Source organism: Chlorella variabilis (assembly GCF_000147415.1).
Source record: "Chlorella variabilis unplaced genomic scaffold CHLNCscaffold_17, whole genome shotgun sequence".
Taxonomy (NCBI): Eukaryota; Viridiplantae; Chlorophyta; class Trebouxiophyceae; order Chlorellales; family Chlorellaceae; genus Chlorella; species Chlorella variabilis.
In genome coordinates this window covers 709,691-724,848 of record NW_005435071.1, presented here as the reverse complement: position 1 = coordinate 724,848, position 15,158 = coordinate 709,691, and the positions used below count along the sequence as shown (strand labels likewise).

The window sequence follows — 15,158 nt, the reverse complement described above, 5'->3', positions numbered from 1 at the left end:
CGGCCGGCTCCCCTGTGAGCGAGTTTGGAGACTTGAATTAAAGTACACAGTTGCTAGAAATCCGAGGAAGACAAGCCGCACACAAGCAGGAGGAGCAGGAGAGAGTCAGGACACACCACCAAGTCCACGCCCAGCGGAGGCATTTGCTGCTCCCCCCAAGCGGCGCGCCCGACGGGCGCGTTGGTTTGGTGGTGGGAGCGGAGCGGGCTCGCGGGCGGCTGGGAGCACGGGGGCGGATTGCGAGCAGCGGCCGCCCCTTCACCCCCACGCCACGCCCTCAGCGCCCGCGGCTATGATTGAAGATGGAAAGCATTTCACACGGAGTCTGCTGCTGCTGCTGGCGGCGGCGCCCGGCGCAGTGGGGGGCAGGCGCAGCCGGCGCCGCCGCGGCCGGCGGCGGCGTGGGCCGGCCCGGGCGCGGAGCTGCGCAGCGCGCCCGGGCCGCCCGCGCCGGCGTTTCGTGCTTCGCGAGGCCCGCCTCACGGCCGGTTGGCGATGTTCTGCGACAGCCAGTCCAGGCCCTCGTACAAGCCTGCATGGTGAGGGAGGGAGGCGGTGGGAGGGTCAGGGTGGAAGGAGCGTGGGTATGCGTTTGTCGGTGTAAAGTGCATGCCCGCTAGGGCTGAGGGTGAGTTGCACGCAGCACACCAGGTGCTGCCGACCCCACTCCGTCGCCACAGCAGGCCTCCACCCTGCACTCACCCTCGCCGGAGGTCGCGCAGCAGCTCTGGATGTACCTGCAGGCGGTACATGGGCGGTACACAGCGCAGGGCACGGTGCAGCGGGGCGGGTCAGCTCCCCCGCAGGGCAAACCAGGCCCCCACAGTCGGCAGGGAGACCGCGCAGGGCTGGAACGGCTGCTGCTGCGGGCAACGGGCAGACCTGCCGTGCCACGCACAGCCCCAGCGCCCCACCACCGCAGCAAGGCACGCCCCCAAGCCCCCGAGGCGCCAATCAGCAGCACCAGGCCAACCAAGCGCTGTGGCGGGTAGGGTGACACCAGGGGCGGCAGCAGCAGCGGCGGCAGGAGCGGCCGCGCGCGCACCAGTGGCGCTGGCGCAGCGAGTGCAGCCCCAGCTTGTCGGTGATCTCTGCCGCGTTCATGGCGTTGGGCAGGTCCTGCTTGTTGGCAAACACCAGCAGCACCGCGTCGCGCAGCTCATCCTGCAGTGCGGCGGCAGGACAGTGCATCGAGAGGGTGGAGAAGGCAGGCGAGGGGCACAGGGCGGCGCGAGGGAGGTGGGCCGCAGGCGGGAGCCCTTGCTGGTGAGAGCTGGGGCTGTGCGGCGCTGGAAAAGAACAAACGGCAATCTGGCGCGGCGGATGAATGGGCGGCTGGGCGGGCAGTGCGAGGCCACCATTGCGGCGGCAGGCCGATGACCTGACGCCACACCACACAGCTGTGCGCCATCAGGCCGACCGTGAACGTGCCTCCGCAAGTCACCTCACCGCAGGCAGCAGCACGAGGGGCAGCGCATCCCTGCCCGCTCGCCACCCCGCAGCCCAGGCCGCACATGGCCGCACATGCGCCCCAGCCACATGCGCCCCCAGGCCGCACCTCGTTGAGCATTCTGTGCAGCTCGTCGCGCGCCTCGCCGATGCGGTCGCGATCGTTGCTATCCACCACGAAGATCAGGCCTTGCGTGTTCTGGAAGTAGTGCCTCCACAGCGGGCGGATCTGCGGGCAGCAAGGCGGGGCGGGTGCAAGGCGGGTGAGCCAGGGCGAAGGCGCACACGATGCCAGCCCCCAACCCAGCAAGGTGGGCAGCTGCCCTCTCTAGCTGCCCTGGAGCTCCTGGCTTCCACCCAGCGCCGGCTGCTGTATTTGAAACCAAATGTGATCCAAAAAGCGCGGCTGCCGCGCCGGGCTGCCGCCCACGAGTGCGGCCACACTCGCCTTGTCCTGGCCGCCCACATCCCACACAGTGAAGCTGATGTTCTTGTACTCCACAGTCTCCACGTTGAAGCCTGCCAACAGGTTGGAGGCCAGGCGAGTGAGGGCAGGCAGGCAGCAGGAGCCGCAGCGGGCGGCGGCGGCTTTCGAAGCGGCCAGGGCATGCCATGGGCTGGCGCGCGCCGGGCGCCCGCTGCGCCCCAACCGCCTCGCCCAACTGGTGCCATGGGGTGCCTGGGGGTGGGCAGGCCGACGGGCCAGGCCCTGCGGGCCGTGAGCTCACCGATGGTGGGGATGGTGGTCACGATCTCGCCCAGCTTCAGCTTGTAGAGAATGGTGGTCTTACCGGCGGCATCGAGGCCCACCTGCGCAGGGGCGGGCCAGGCAGGGTGAGCGCCCACAGACCACGTTTGAGTGCAGGCGCCTGCCCGCCCGATCGCTGCGCAGCCCCGGGCGCTGTCTCGCTCTTCACCATCAGGATCCTCATCTCCTTCTTGGAGAACAGCCTGCGGGCGGCGGGGGGCGTGCAGGCAGCGGGGCGCAGGTCAGCGGCTCGCTCGATCAGCGCGGCGAGGAGGGCTGGGGGCCGCCCAGGCGCCCCCAGGCACTCACCGTGCAAACAGCTTGGTGAATGTGAGGCCCATGGCGCCTGCAGCCTCCTCCGGCGGTTGGGCGGCTGGGGGACTCCCACAAACGAGGGTTGCCTGGCCTGGTGAGACTCGTAGGACTGCGGCGCTGCCCTGTAGAGCCGCAGACTGGATTGGTGAAGGCTGGGACGGGCCCAGGGGCGAGCCATCATGCAGCCGTGCTAGGCGGGCACCACAGCAGCTCAGTCCTCATGGGCTCGCTGGGCCGCCCCCGACGCCTGTTTCTTCATCTTGCAGCCGTGCACGACCCCTGCAGCATCCCCAGAGCCCGCCACACACTTCCCGTTCAGCACCAACAGGCAGCCGTGTAAACTGCGGCCCTCCCTGCCAGGCAGCCGCCGGGACTGGTAGCCTGGATTGCTAAGGAAACGAGGCGACGGTGAGAGCGGGCTCTGAAGCGATGGCCCAGCACCTTCCGGCGGCGGCGGCGGCGCTGGTCGCCTGCCTGCTGCTGCTGCCCGCAGCTTTGGCGCAGACCACGGTGAGCTTACATGTGAGCAACGGCGACTTGCAGCTGCTTGTCCACGCATGGGAAGACGGAAGTCATCTCCGCGCCATGGACGCTGAGCGACGGGTCCCTACCGCGTCATTCCGCCGCCGCGCGCTCACCCCGCCGCCGGAGTCTCTCGTGCTTGTTGCCTCTCCGCCGTCGCAGACCATCCTGCCGGGCGAGTGCCGCGCGCTGACAAAGGACTTCAACAGCTTCAACTTCGACTACAAAGCCAACTTTGCCAGCACCGGAAACCTGACGGAGGGCTGCACGTTCGAGTGAGGCTGGTCCACGGCGGCGGCCGCTTCGACCGCAGCGCTCGCCCGCCCACATGCATCTTTGCCGGGCCTCAACAACCTCATTCAGCTGCTGGGGAGCGGCGAGGAGGCGCGTGTTACGGGGGAGGCCCAGGGCTCGCGCGCCGGCCCCGTGCCGCTGCACGCCCATCCACCCACCGCTTGTTTCCCGCGCCGCCGCCCCCCCGCAGGATTTCCAGCCTGTACATGAAGGGCACCTGCAGCTCGGAGCGCAACAACATGGGGTCTGGGTGCGGCGGCGGCAGCGGGGTGCCCGTCAACGACACCTCCTGCCAGGCCGTGTTTGAGGACGGGCCCAACAGCGCGCTGCACACGCCCCCCATCCCCAGTGAGCGGTGCCGCCGGCGCCGGCGCCGGGGCGCAGGGAAGCGTGCAGGGGTGGCGCCGGCTGCCTGCCTGCTGCCTGCCTGCCTGCTGGCTGGCTGGCTACGCCGGCATGCGGGGTGGCCTGCCCCAGCGCCCGCTGTGTGGGCCGGCAGGCCAGCCACCGGGCCAGCCGCCAGGCCTCCCTCCCTGCTCCATGCGGCCCTCACACCTGCCTCCTCTGGCCGCTGCCACCCCCTCTGCTCCTCCCCAGCCTCCAGCTTCGCCTTTGACGCCGGCTCGCTCTGCACCAAGTCGGACATCGGATACTTCTTCGTGCGGTACAACTGCTCCGGTACCGCCGCCGACCCGACACTGCCGCTGCCCTTTGACGTCACGGTGAGGCTCGCCGGCGGCGGCCCGCGGCGGCGGCGGGTGGTTGGCCCATGGGTGGCGGGCGCCGGCGCGCTGGTGTGGGCAGCGTGTGGATGTGCATGGGCGGTCCGCCCTGCCCCCTCCTGCCTCCCTGCCAACCGTCCCTGCCTGCTCGCACTCGGCCATCCCCTGTGGCCCCCTGCAAGCCCCCCCAGGCCCGCGCTGCGGCTCCCCATCACCCCGCACCGCCCGCCTCTTCACCCCGCATCGCCCGTCCCTTCACCGCGCATCGCCCGCCCCTTCACCGCGCTTCGCCCGCCCCCCCGCCTGCAGCTCACCTGGTCCACCTACAGCACCGGGTGCGGCGAGTATGCCTTCCCCTCCTGGGCCCGCTACATGATCGGCGTGGTGATGGCCATGGTGCTGGTGGCCCTCATGGCGCTGTGCTTCAAGCGCTGCCTGACGCGGCGCCCCGGGCCCAGCCCCGCCGCTGTCCAGCTGGCGCCACCTGGCGGCGCGGCGGGCGGCGGGTACTACACCGGCAGCGCCGCCTACGGCGCAGACGGGCCGCCGTCGTCGTACGCAGGCGCGTGGGGCGCCGCGCCGGCCGGCGGCGCGCCCGCGGGATACCCCCCCGCCGGCGGCTACGGCGGCGGCGCCTACGGCGGCGGCGGCGGCTACGGCGCCGCGGGCTACCCGCCGCCGCCGCAGCCCTTTCAGCCGCCGCCCATGACGACGGTCACGCTGGGGCAGCCGTCGTTCCCAGAGGAAGGCACCAGCCCCGCTGCCGGCGGACTGCCCGCTGTGGGTGGCACCCCTGCACCCGCCGGCAGCGGCAGTTTCTACCCGGTTCCCGGCAGCGGGGCGCCGCCGCCGTCGGCCACCGCCGCAGACCTGCAATCCAAAGTGTGATGTGATGTGTGGTGCCTGGCCAAACGCGACGCCTCCTCCCGACCCGCTGCCTGCCTGCACCTCAGCTGCATTTGACTCGACGCGGCGCCGGAGCCTCGGCGCCGCCCCAGCCCCTGTTTCCTTTTGATGTTTGTATAACGTACTGATAGGCAAAAGGAGGGCATGTTACAGCTGGTCGCGAGCTTCCCCCCTACTGAAGCGGCGCAGAAGCGGTACAGGCTGGCGCAAGGGCATGGCAGGGCAAAGCCGGCGTGCATGCGCATCACAGGCTGAGCGCCAGCAGGCTCTGCACGACGTCTGGCGGCAGCTCGACGCCCGCCTCGTGCTGCGCCCGCGCCAGGCACCGCGCCGCGCTGCGCAGGCGCTGTGCGTCTGCCGGCGGCAGGCGCAGCACCACCTGCCGCGCCTGGTGGGCCGAGTGCGCCAGCGCTGCGGGCAGCAAGCGGCCCAGCCCGGGGCAGGGCGTCGGCACCAGCGCCCACCCTTCCGCGGTCAGCGGCAGGTGGGCGGCCACAGCGTCCGCAAACAGCCGCCGCTCCCCGGGGCTGCCCGCGGCGGCGGCGGCGACGGCGGCCAGCGCCGCCGCTGCAGGTACGGCAGAGAAGAGGCGGCGGGCGGTGGCCGCCTGCCGGTAATACAGAGCCAGGGCCAGCGGGGTGCGCCCATCCCTGTCGGTGGCCGATGCTGCAGAGGGCGGCGCCGCCGCCAGCAGCAACTCCAGCACCTCCAGGTGGCCGCCGTGCGCTGCCTGGTGCACCGGCGTGCGGCCATAGGCGTCTGCCGCTGTGACAGCTTCGGGCGCGGCCTGCAGCAGCAGCCGCGCCGCCGCCGTGTGGCCCATCCACGCCGCGCAGTGCAGGGCGGTGTACTGGTGCCGGTCCACCACGGATGGCAGCTCGGGGCCCGGGCAGTCGGCCAGCAGCAGGCGCAGCAAGTCGGCGTGGCCGCCGCGGGCCGCCAGGAACAGCGGGGTGCGGCCGTTGGCCTGCGCCGCCGCCGCGGTGCCGGGGGCGGCGGCCAGCAGGAGCCGCGCGACGGCCGGGTGGCCGCCAGCGGCGGCCATGAACAGTGGAATCTGTCCGTCCAGGTTTGCGGCGGTGGCCGTGCCTGGGGCGGCCGCCAGCAGCAGCTGCGCCACGTCGGCGTGCCCGCCCTTGGCGGCAGCATGCATCGGCGCCCCGCAAAAGCCCGTGACGCGGGATGCTGCCGCCGGCGCCGCCGCCAGCAGCAGCCGTGCGGCGTGCGTGTTTCCGTGCGCCGCAGCCTGGTGCAGCGGCGTGCCGGCGTAGCTGGCAACCACGAGCGCGGCGGCTGGCGCGGCCGCCAGCAGCAGCCGCACCACTGCGGTGCTGCCATTGCGCGCGGCGGCGTGGAGCGGGGTGAAGCTGTAGCGGTCTTGGGAAGAGGCAGAGGCAGGGGCCGCCGCGAGCAGCGCCTCCACCACCTCCGCGTGCCCGCCGTCGGCGGCATGGTGCAGCGCCACCCACTGCACCTCATCCCGCGCCGCCGCGGTCTCGGGCGCCGCCGCCGCCAGCAGCCGCGCTGCGGCTGCGTGGCCTCGCTCGGCGGCATAATGCAGCGGCGTCCACTGCCGCTGGTCTCCCATCGCACATAGATCACGCGGGTCGGGCGCCGCCGCAAGTATCAGCTCTATCACGCCGGTCCGGCCATACTCTGCGGCCGCGTGCAGCGGGGCGCGCAGAATGGCGTCCCTCTTGGCGACGGCTTGGCCGGGCGCTGCCGCCGCCAGCAGCAGCTGGAGAGCGGCTGTGTGGCCCAGCGCCGCTGCCGCGTGGAACAAGGTGCGCTCGGGCCCCACCCAGGCGGGATCTGCAGGCGGCGCCAGTCGCCAGGGCGCCGGCAGTCAACACGGCTCTTGGCCCCAGGGGGGTGGCATGGCAGGAAGTTGACTGGGCAGGGCCCGATCGGGTGCACATGCTGCAGGCCGGCCCGGGGCTGCCCTGCACAGCGCTCCCACCTGACTCCTCCTCCTCCTCCTCCTCGCTCCCCTGGCTGTCGCATTCCTCCGCCGCCGCTCCAGGCGCCACCAGCGCGGCGCACTCGCCCAGCTGCCTGGCCACCTGGCCATAGCTCAGGCTGCGCATCGCGGCGGCTGCTAGGGGCAGCGCGCTGCGCGAGGCAAGGAGGGGAACTGCGGGGCGCTTTCAGCCGAGGGCTGCGAGATGAGAAGAATGGTGCCGCCACATCTGCGCCTGCCCCCTCACCTGGGGCAACACAGGTCCAGCCCGGCCACTGCCTCGGCCAAGCTGGTTTGACCGTCTGCGCCCTCCTGCTGCGCACCATCTATTGCCTGCTTGGCTGCAGGGGGAGCATGGGAGGTGGGGGCAGGCTGGCTGGGCCGGCGGGCTGTGCAGCGCGAGCGCCAGGCCTGGGGGAGAGGAGGGGCATGGCTGTCAGCTGAGCCGGCGAGCTGCTTGCACACTTTGCAGCGCGGTGCCTATGAGGGAGGCATCCTCCTTGGTGGGAAGCAAGAATACCTCCGGCTGGCCGCCGCCCTGCAAGAGCAGCACCTGCCGGAGCGGGCGAGGTGGCGGCGGAATTGCAGTGTTGGTGCGCTGCCTCTGGCGCATGCTTGGTGCATGCTTGGCGCAGCCCTGGGCTCTGCCGATCGGGGGTGCTCTCAGGAGGCGGGCAGAGGAAGATGGAAGCGGGACTTGGTGGCTGGGTGGCGGGTGGGGCCCATCATGCAAAGGATACGCACCCATTTGCCGTCCTTGCCTCGTTGAACAACGGCCATGCGCCTGCTGGGAGCTGCAGGCCTGCACTGCGCCTCGCTCTCGGGGGTTTCGCTGTCTCCCGGCTGGATGTGGAGTGAAATCGATTTGTGGATGATGCGTGAAGACGCCATGGGAGGCAGATCGCGCTTGAAACGATCAAGCTGCCCTGGCGCCATGTGCCGTCCCGCTGAGCTGGCGGGCGGGGCGCCGGTCTTGTAGGCCACAGGCATGCCGCCCTAATTGCAGCGTAGCGGCACCCAGCGCCAGCTGTGCGGCTCAATGCGATGCTCAGCAATTAGTACTGCGAGAAGTGGGCGGGCCGCCACACCTGAGAAAGTTGGTTGGCCGCCACGCCTTCTTGGGTGGCGGCCAAGTTGGCGGTGGCGGCCAAGTTGGCGCGCCAAGCAGGCGGGGTCCGCCCTGTGCATCGGTAGCCACCATGCACCGTCTTGCCGCCTCCACTGGAGGCGGCAGGATGCCCGTTCCGCGCCGCCATCTGCACAGGCAGCGGGTTGCCAGGCGCCGCACCAGCGCCGCGTCCGCGCTGTGCAGTACCTTGTCGCACACAGCAAGCGGGCTCTCTTCATGCTGGCCATGTCTGCGGAGGCTGCAAGCTGGGACAGTAGGTCTGTGACGGCAGGCCTCAATAGTGCTGGCCACCGTGGACGTGATGGGGGGGCGCCGCCACCCGCGGTGCCGCCGCCACGTCACGCTGAGTTGGCGGGGAACCGACCCTCTCGAGGCGCATCCGTTCAAGCCTCCGCTCTCTTTGCGCAAGATCCTATGCATTCCTTGCCGTTCCCAGCCCACGGTTGCTGCGAGAGAGCGGGCCGCGTGTGGCTCGACAGTGCGGCTCCAGCCCCTGGCCTGGAATGCTGCTCGACCTGCTGGCCGCTCCTGGCGGGGGCACCGGAGGCCAAGGGATCCACCGTCTGGTGAGTCGCCACGCGTGCTCGTGGGGCGAGCGACATCAGCGGGCCTAACGCCGCGCCGCCATCTGCGCCTCCCTGCCCTTTACTGCAGGAGGAGGCCGCGGCGTGGCAGCCCGAGGCCATGGATGTTGAACAGCAGGAGGCCTCCTGGGGCTCCCTGTGGGACAGCGAGCTGCCAGAGTTCGCTGACCTGGGCGAGGTGCTGCTCTCGCCACCGCCGCCAACGCAGGCAGCGACCGCATCGGCGGGAGGCCAGCAGGCACGCGCCAAGCGGGCGCGGGGACGCGGCAGCGGCGGCGGGCGCCCCAGCCTGCTGCGCAGCAGCTTCAGGGGGGTGGCCGTGCACCCACGCACCGGCAGGCAAGCGCTGGGCCAAGCTCCGCATCCCTGCCTCTGCCCTCCGCCGCTCTCCCTGCCCCCTTGCCGTGCCCCGACCAGCCTGCGCTGGGCCTGCAGGGTGGAGGCGCACGTGTGGGTGGCAGGCAGGCAGCTCTACGGCAGCGGCTTCTACAGCCAGGAGGTGGCGGCTCTGGCTTACGACCTGCTCAGCGTGAGAGCCCAGCTGCCGCACCCCGCTCACCCCGCACGCCGCTCGTACCCCAGAACTGTTCGCCGCTCGCCCACCCGCTGCGCATGCGCCGCTGCCAGCCGCCAGCGCCACGGCGCACCCTGCTGGCGGCATTGCAGCCCGGCGGCCCGCCCGCCTGCCACGCACTGCTGCTGTCCCAGTGACAGTGGCTTGGCGGGCTGCCCTGCCCTCTGACGTGTCCTGTTCTGTTCTGCGATGTTCTCCCTCCTTGCAGGTAAGAGTGCGGGGCGCCGAGGCGGCCACCAACTTTCCGCTGGAGCTCTACCACGCCGAGTTGGCGGCGGGGGCCCAGGTGGGGAGTGCAGGGAGGGATGGGCTACCGCCGTGGCTGCCAGCGTGTGTGTGGGGAAGCACCGGAGCGCTCGGGCTTTCCATCCAGCGGCCAGCCACCTGCACCTTACCCCACTTCAGATGCTGCACACCACCACATGCCCCACCTCCCCGCGTGCAGGTGCCTCTGGAGCAGCTGGTGACGCACCTGCGGGCTCAGGGCAAGGCGCTGGCGCGCATCGACGCCTGCCAGGGGGCCGCCGCCTCACTGGAGCCCTGGGAGCTGCAGGCACGAGGGTGTGCGGCAGGGGTGCATGCAGGGTATACCATGCAGCTGCTGCTGGCGCTGCGGCACCAGCTGTGCCTCCTCCCCTCCCTGCTGCCGCCCCGATCTCCCTCATATGCCCCAGCCCTGCCCCGCAGCCTCACTCGCTGCAGCCCTGCTCTTGCCTCCTGCCCCGCCCTCCTCCTCCTGCAGCTGTCTGAGGCGATCTCAGGGCAGCCCTCGCTGGGGCTGTTTGCCTGCGAGGCCGAGGCGGCCCGCGCGGTGGACCGAGGGCTGCTGGCCCGAGACGGCCTGGCCACGGCGCCGCTGCTCACCTTCCCGCTGGCTTCCTATGCCGCCCTGCTGGACGCCGCCACCGTGCAGCAGGCGATCCTGCAGGGCCTGCTGCCAGTGACAGTCGAGGCGGTGTCTGCGGCGCCGCCGCCGCTGCCAGCGCAGCAGCTGCCAGGGCTAGAGCTGGCTGCATCCCAGAACACCGTGCTGCCGCACATAGCCAGCCTGCCTGCTGTCAGCCACCACGCCGGCAGCGGCGGCTGGGAGGGGGCGGCTCAGGGCGGCGGCGGCGGCGCCACTGCGACGGCGGCAGCAGACGGTTGGGGCATGGCGCCGCCGGTGCCGCAGCCCGCGGTGCAGCGGAAAGCATCGATGACGCCCCGCGCCTCCCAGCTGGGCTGAGCACTGGATGCTCGAGGAGAACCAAACATGGACAATGTGACATTCAATGAGCCAAATGTTTTGGCGCAGCATTGACCTTCCGCCAGTTGGACCTCCCGCATCCGCTGCTCCCTGGTGCTGGTGCTGGCAGGCACAGCACCAGCATCTCCATTTCCTGCTGCCTCCACCTCCTGCCACCAGCAGCCACCAACCCCTTTTACTGTTGTTCTACACATTGTGACTTGAACAATCAAAGAACGCTCTCCGAACAAAGAGTTCGCTATCATTTGCATGCAGAAGCAGGAAGCGAATGTGCTCACATCGCCGTCCCCTGCGCCGCCGCCCGTGCCGCTGCCCGCGCCGCCGCCAGCGCCTTGCACACATGCTTGTGCCCGCCACGCTGCCAGTCGGCGTGGGAGCAGGCGGTGCCGCAGTACCAGGCCACGCGGCACCCGGAGCAGCGCAGGCTGCCGACACCCTCGCCCGCCGCCGGCCCGCCCTGCGCTCCCAGGTTGGCACACCCCAGGTAGGCGCAGCTGCGGGTGACCACCGCTTGGGCCACCTGCACCCGCGCTGGCACCTCCGCCTGCTCCTCCTGCGCCGCCCAGTGCTGGCGCAGCAGCTCGGCAGCGGCCACCGCCGCGGGTAGGGACTGGCGCAGTGTTGCCAGAAGCTGTTCGGGCGGCATCCGAGACGGACCGCTTGTGTCCAGGGCCCACACCCGGCCTGCTGCCTGCTCCATTTGCTGCTTCATGGGGCTGGCTGCTGACTCAGAGGCCTGGAGCAGCGCAGAGCACACCCTACTAAACACGCCTGCAACGCCATCGCACACGGCAGACTCCTGCAGGCGTTGGCAGTGGGCAGGGGTGGGGTGCGTGCAGAGCAAGCAGAAGTCTGCTTTGCACGAACATTTGATTGTTCATCCAGCAAGGCAGCCTGTCTGCTCACCGTGCTGCCGCTCAGCCGCACGCCGCTGGCCAGCAGGCGCCCCGGCAGCTCCAGCGCATCTGCCACCAGCCCGTCCCGCAGTGCCGCCACCGCCAAGTGCCCCGCTTGTGGGGTGCTGGAGCGCGCTCCCTTCAACAGGACAGTGTTCAGTATCTTGAGACTCTCCTCCTCTGTTCCATCAGCAATCTGCACAAGCAGAGGGAGATGCAGGCAGGTTTCTGAGATGCAGGCAGCAGCCATACAAAGCTCCTTGCCAGTGCCATCAAAGCAAGAGGGAAGGGCACATGCAGCCGCCACCCAACTCACCAGGCACCTCACACCAGCCACCATCTGCCCAAACAGTTCAGGGCGGGCGTTGAGCAGACACTCGGGCATCGCTGAAACCATTATTGCAGCCGCGCCAGCCCATCTGGCCAGGTCAGACTTGCTCCAGCGCTCAAACGGGCCAAGCCGCTCGACCACCGCCTGCTGGGCTTCCCACAGCGCGGCCAGCGCAGCGATGAGCTGCCTGCACAGAAGTAAGCGGGCAAGCGTGAGGCAGGGGTTAGAGTTGCGCGAGGGGTTATTCGCGGTACCAAGGAGCAGTGCTGACAAGGAGGGCATGCATACCTGTCTGCCTTCTGAATGTCAGCGGCCGCAGGGGCCATCAGGGGAGTACAAGCCAGCGAGGTGCCCAGAAGGATAGTCATCGAGTATGCAAGGAGCAGAAGCGAGAGGGTATCAGAGCTGCTCCATCGACGGTGCCCCCAAAGGAATGCCTGGTGATGCACTGCCCGCTCCAAGCAGTAGTGGATGAGGCGGCAGCTGCGGGCCTGCAGCTGCAGCGCTGCCGGTGACGCTGCCACCACCGCCACTGCTGGAGGGAGGGCAGCAGGCTGGGCGCTCAAGCTGCCCAAGGAGGAAACCGCCTGCCCGTGGGCCCAGGAATACACGCTTAAGCACTTCCCAGCCAGCGTTTCACGCGCCAATCCTGTCTGTGTGCTGGGCTGCTGCTTCAGCAGCACAGGCAGCAGGCGCAGTGCACTATCGCTGGCCTCTAGCACCAGGAGAAGCTGGGCAGCGCTGCCAGCTTCGGCAGCGCTGGTTCCCAATTCCAGCACCTGCATGCACAATGCGCATGCTGCTGGAGCTGCCTGCTGCGCCCCGGTGCCCTCCACCGCCTCCAGCACTGCAGCAAGCTGGGGGAACAGGCGCAGAGCCGCAACTGGTGCTGCCGCTGCTGCCTCACGCTGGCGGCGAGGCCCGGCGCTCTGCTCTGGGCGCCTGCTCAGCTGCTCCAGCTCCCTGCAGCAGGGCACATGGTCCAGCACAGGTGTTTGGCAGGCTGAAGGAGGGGAAGAGGGCAGCACCGACTACCACACACACAAGCAGAGAGCAGCGAGCCAAACCCTGCCTGTGCACGCCCTCAGGGCAGCTCCTGAACGCCGGGTGGCCTGTGAAGGCAGCGGCGGCTCGCTGCACAGAGGCATCAGCCACCACGTCCGCCCAGCCCGCCTCACGCACGGCCTGGAGCGCCTGCTGCAGGCCCTGCATGCTGCGTAGCTGCCACAACGAAGCGGTAAGAAGGAATGATAGCCCAGGAGTTCAGGAGGGAGCCTCATGCTTTCTTCAGCGCTGACGGGGCGCCGACGCTGTACATTGAACATCGAAGGCTATGCACGCGGCACTAAACCTCAAACACAACCAGTAAACAGAGGAAAGAGGCTGAGCCATGCAGCCGAGGCAGAGCGTCCGTCGGATTCAGGGGCAGATCAAAGGGCACATGGCACTCACGCCGCCGTCCCCTGCGCCGCCGCCCGCGCCGCCGCCCGCGCCGCCGCCAGCGCCTTGCACACATGCTTGTGCCCGCCACGCCGCCAGTCGGCGTGGGAGCAGGCGGTGCCGCAGTACCAGGCCACGCGGCACCCGGAGCAGCGCAGGCTGCCGACACCCTCGCCCGCCGCCGGCCCGCCCTGCGCTCCCAGGTTGGCACACCCCAGGTAGGCGCAGCTGCGGGTGACCACCGCTTGGGCCACCTGCACCCGCGCTGGCACCTCCGCCTGCTCCTCCTGCGCCGCCCAGTGCTGGCGCAGCAGCTCGGCAGCGGCCACCGCCGCGGGTAGGGACTGGCGCAGTGTTGCCAGAAGCTGTTCGGGCGGCATCCGAGACGGACCGCTTGTGTCCAGGGCCCACACCCGGCCTGCTGCCTGCTCCATTTGCTGCTTCATGGGGCTGGCTGCTGACTCAGAGGCCTGGAGCAGCGCAGAGCACACCCTACTAAACACGCCTGCAACGCCATCGCACACGGCAGACTCCTGCAGGCGTTGGCAGTGGGCAGGGGTGGGGTGCGTGCAGAGCAAGCAGAAGTCTGCTTTGCACGAACATTTGATTGTTCATCCAGCAAGGCAGCCTGTCTGCTCACCGTGCTGCCGCTCAGCCGCACGCCGCTGGCCAGCAGGCGCCCCGGCAGCTCCAGCGCATCTGCCACCAGCCCGTCCCGCAGTGCCGCCACCGCCAAGTGCCCCGCTTGTGGGGTGCTGGAGCGCGCTCCCTTCAACAGGACAGTGTTCAGTATCTTGAGACTCTCCTCCTCTGTTCCATCAGCAATCTGCACAAGCAGAGGGAGATGCAGGCAGGTTTCTGAGATGCAGGCAGCAGCCATACAAAGCTCCTTGCCAGTGCCATCAAAGCAAGAGGGAAGGGCACATGCAGCCGCCACCCAACTCACCAGGCACCTCACACCAGCCACCATCTGCCCAAACAGTTCAGGGCGGGCGTTGAGCAGACACTCGGGCATCGCTGAAACCATTATTGCAGCCGCGCCAGCCCATCTGGCCAGGTCAGACTTGCTCCAGCGCTCAAACGGGCCAAGCCGCTCGACCACCGCCTGCTGGGCTTCCCACAGCGCGGCCAGCGCAGCGATGAGCTGCCTGCACAGAAGTAAGCGGGCAAGCGTGAGGCAGGGGTGCCGGTCGCGCAGGTTCTGGCTGGTGCTGAATCGCAGTACTGACAAGCAGGGCATGCATACCTGTATGCCTTCTGCCTGTCAGCGCCCGCAGGGGCATGCAGGCGAGTACTGCCCAGCGAGAGGAACAGAAAGACGGTCAGTGTCCACGCGAGATGCAGAAGAGCTAAGGGATTCAATCCCTGCTGCCACCAAGGATCTGCACCCCCCTGCGTCGCTCGCTCCAACCAGTAGTGGACGAGGCGGCAGCTACGGGCCTGCAGCTGCAGCGCTCCCGGCGATGTGCCCACCACCGCCACAGCCTGATCAGAAAGACCACAGACCGGCCGCCTCTTGCTCGAGGGCGGCCCACTTTGGCCTGGGCAGCCCGGGCCGCCCTCCCCCCCGGGCGCATGTTCGGTGTTGGAGGGGTGCGCCCAGCGATAGGGGGCCCCTGAAGGCATGCGCCGAGGCCGGGAAGCGTGGTTCGGCGCTGCTGCACGCTTGGCGACTTGAACAGAACCGCGTGCCGCCGAGCTGCGGCCGCAGTTTCCGGCCCACAGTCTACGGCCGCAGCCACGGGACTCGGCGGCACGGCGTTTGGGCCCAAGCTTGCTGCCGCCGCCGCCGTGCCCGGGGGGCAGCGCGGCGGCGGCGGCGGCACGCTGCGACGCCCCCGAGCCACCGAGCTGCGGCCGTAGCTTCCTGCCAGAAGCCCACGGCCACAGCCACGGGACTCGGCGGCACGGCGTTTCGGTCCACGGCTTGCTGCCGCCGCCGTCGCAGGGGTGCTGCCTGCGGCGGCGGCGGCACGGCGTTTGGGTCCACGGCTTGCTGCCGCTGCCGCCGCCGCAGGGGTGCTGCCTGCGGCGGCGGCGGA

At 69.9% G+C, this 15,158-nt stretch overlaps 5 protein-coding genes across 5 annotated transcripts in view; 1 reads left to right on the top strand and 4 right to left on the bottom strand.

Annotated features, from left to right (window-relative positions):
- Positions 1-479: 479 nt before the first annotated feature.
- CHLNCDRAFT_49011 (hypothetical protein) lies at positions 480-2,538 on the bottom strand (the record flags this gene model as incomplete). The annotated part of the gene is made up of 8 exons (XM_005845528.1): positions 480-532; positions 703-737; positions 1,046-1,164; positions 1,559-1,678; positions 1,892-1,968; positions 2,178-2,259; positions 2,367-2,400; positions 2,507-2,538. 8 exons carry the CDS (start codon positions 2,536-2,538, stop codon positions 480-482), a joined length of 552 nt encoding a protein of 183 aa, XP_005845590.1.
- Positions 2,539-5,200: 2,662 nt separating this feature from the next.
- Positions 5,201-7,807, bottom strand: CHLNCDRAFT_53764 (hypothetical protein; the record flags this gene model as incomplete). The annotated part of the gene is made up of 5 exons (XM_005845527.1): positions 5,201-6,768; positions 6,917-7,068; positions 7,164-7,257; positions 7,382-7,469; positions 7,661-7,807. The coding sequence occupies 5 exons, from the start codon at positions 7,805-7,807 to the stop codon at positions 5,201-5,203; spliced, it is 2,049 nt and encodes a 682-aa protein (XP_005845589.1).
- A 741-nt stretch (positions 7,808-8,548) lies between these two features.
- CHLNCDRAFT_53763 (hypothetical protein) lies at positions 8,549-10,428 on the top strand (the record flags this gene model as incomplete). The annotated part of the gene is made up of 5 exons (XM_005845622.1): positions 8,549-8,611; positions 8,700-9,158; positions 9,412-9,489; positions 9,649-9,777; positions 9,946-10,428. The coding sequence occupies 5 exons, from the start codon at positions 8,549-8,551 to the stop codon at positions 10,426-10,428; spliced, it is 1,212 nt and encodes a 403-aa protein (XP_005845684.1).
- A 295-nt stretch (positions 10,429-10,723) lies between these two features.
- CHLNCDRAFT_136779 (hypothetical protein) lies at positions 10,724-12,002 on the bottom strand (the record flags this gene model as incomplete). The annotated part of the gene is made up of 4 exons (XM_005845526.1): positions 10,724-11,185; positions 11,356-11,541; positions 11,662-11,863; positions 11,965-12,002. 4 exons carry the CDS (start codon positions 12,000-12,002, stop codon positions 10,724-10,726), a joined length of 888 nt encoding a protein of 295 aa, XP_005845588.1.
- Positions 12,003-13,124: 1,122 nt separating this feature from the next.
- Positions 13,125-15,158, bottom strand: part of CHLNCDRAFT_136778 (hypothetical protein) — a gene marked incomplete at both ends in the record, with an annotated part of 3,187 nt that continues 1,153 nt past the window's right edge. Inside the window, 4 exons of the mRNA XM_005845525.1 lie at positions 13,125-13,586; positions 13,757-13,942; positions 14,063-14,264; positions 14,964-15,142. Of these exons, the coding sequence (XP_005845587.1) occupies positions 13,125-13,586; positions 13,757-13,942; positions 14,063-14,264; positions 14,964-15,142 (1,029 nt within the window). The remainder of the gene's footprint in view (positions 13,587-13,756; positions 13,943-14,062; positions 14,265-14,963; positions 15,143-15,158) is intronic.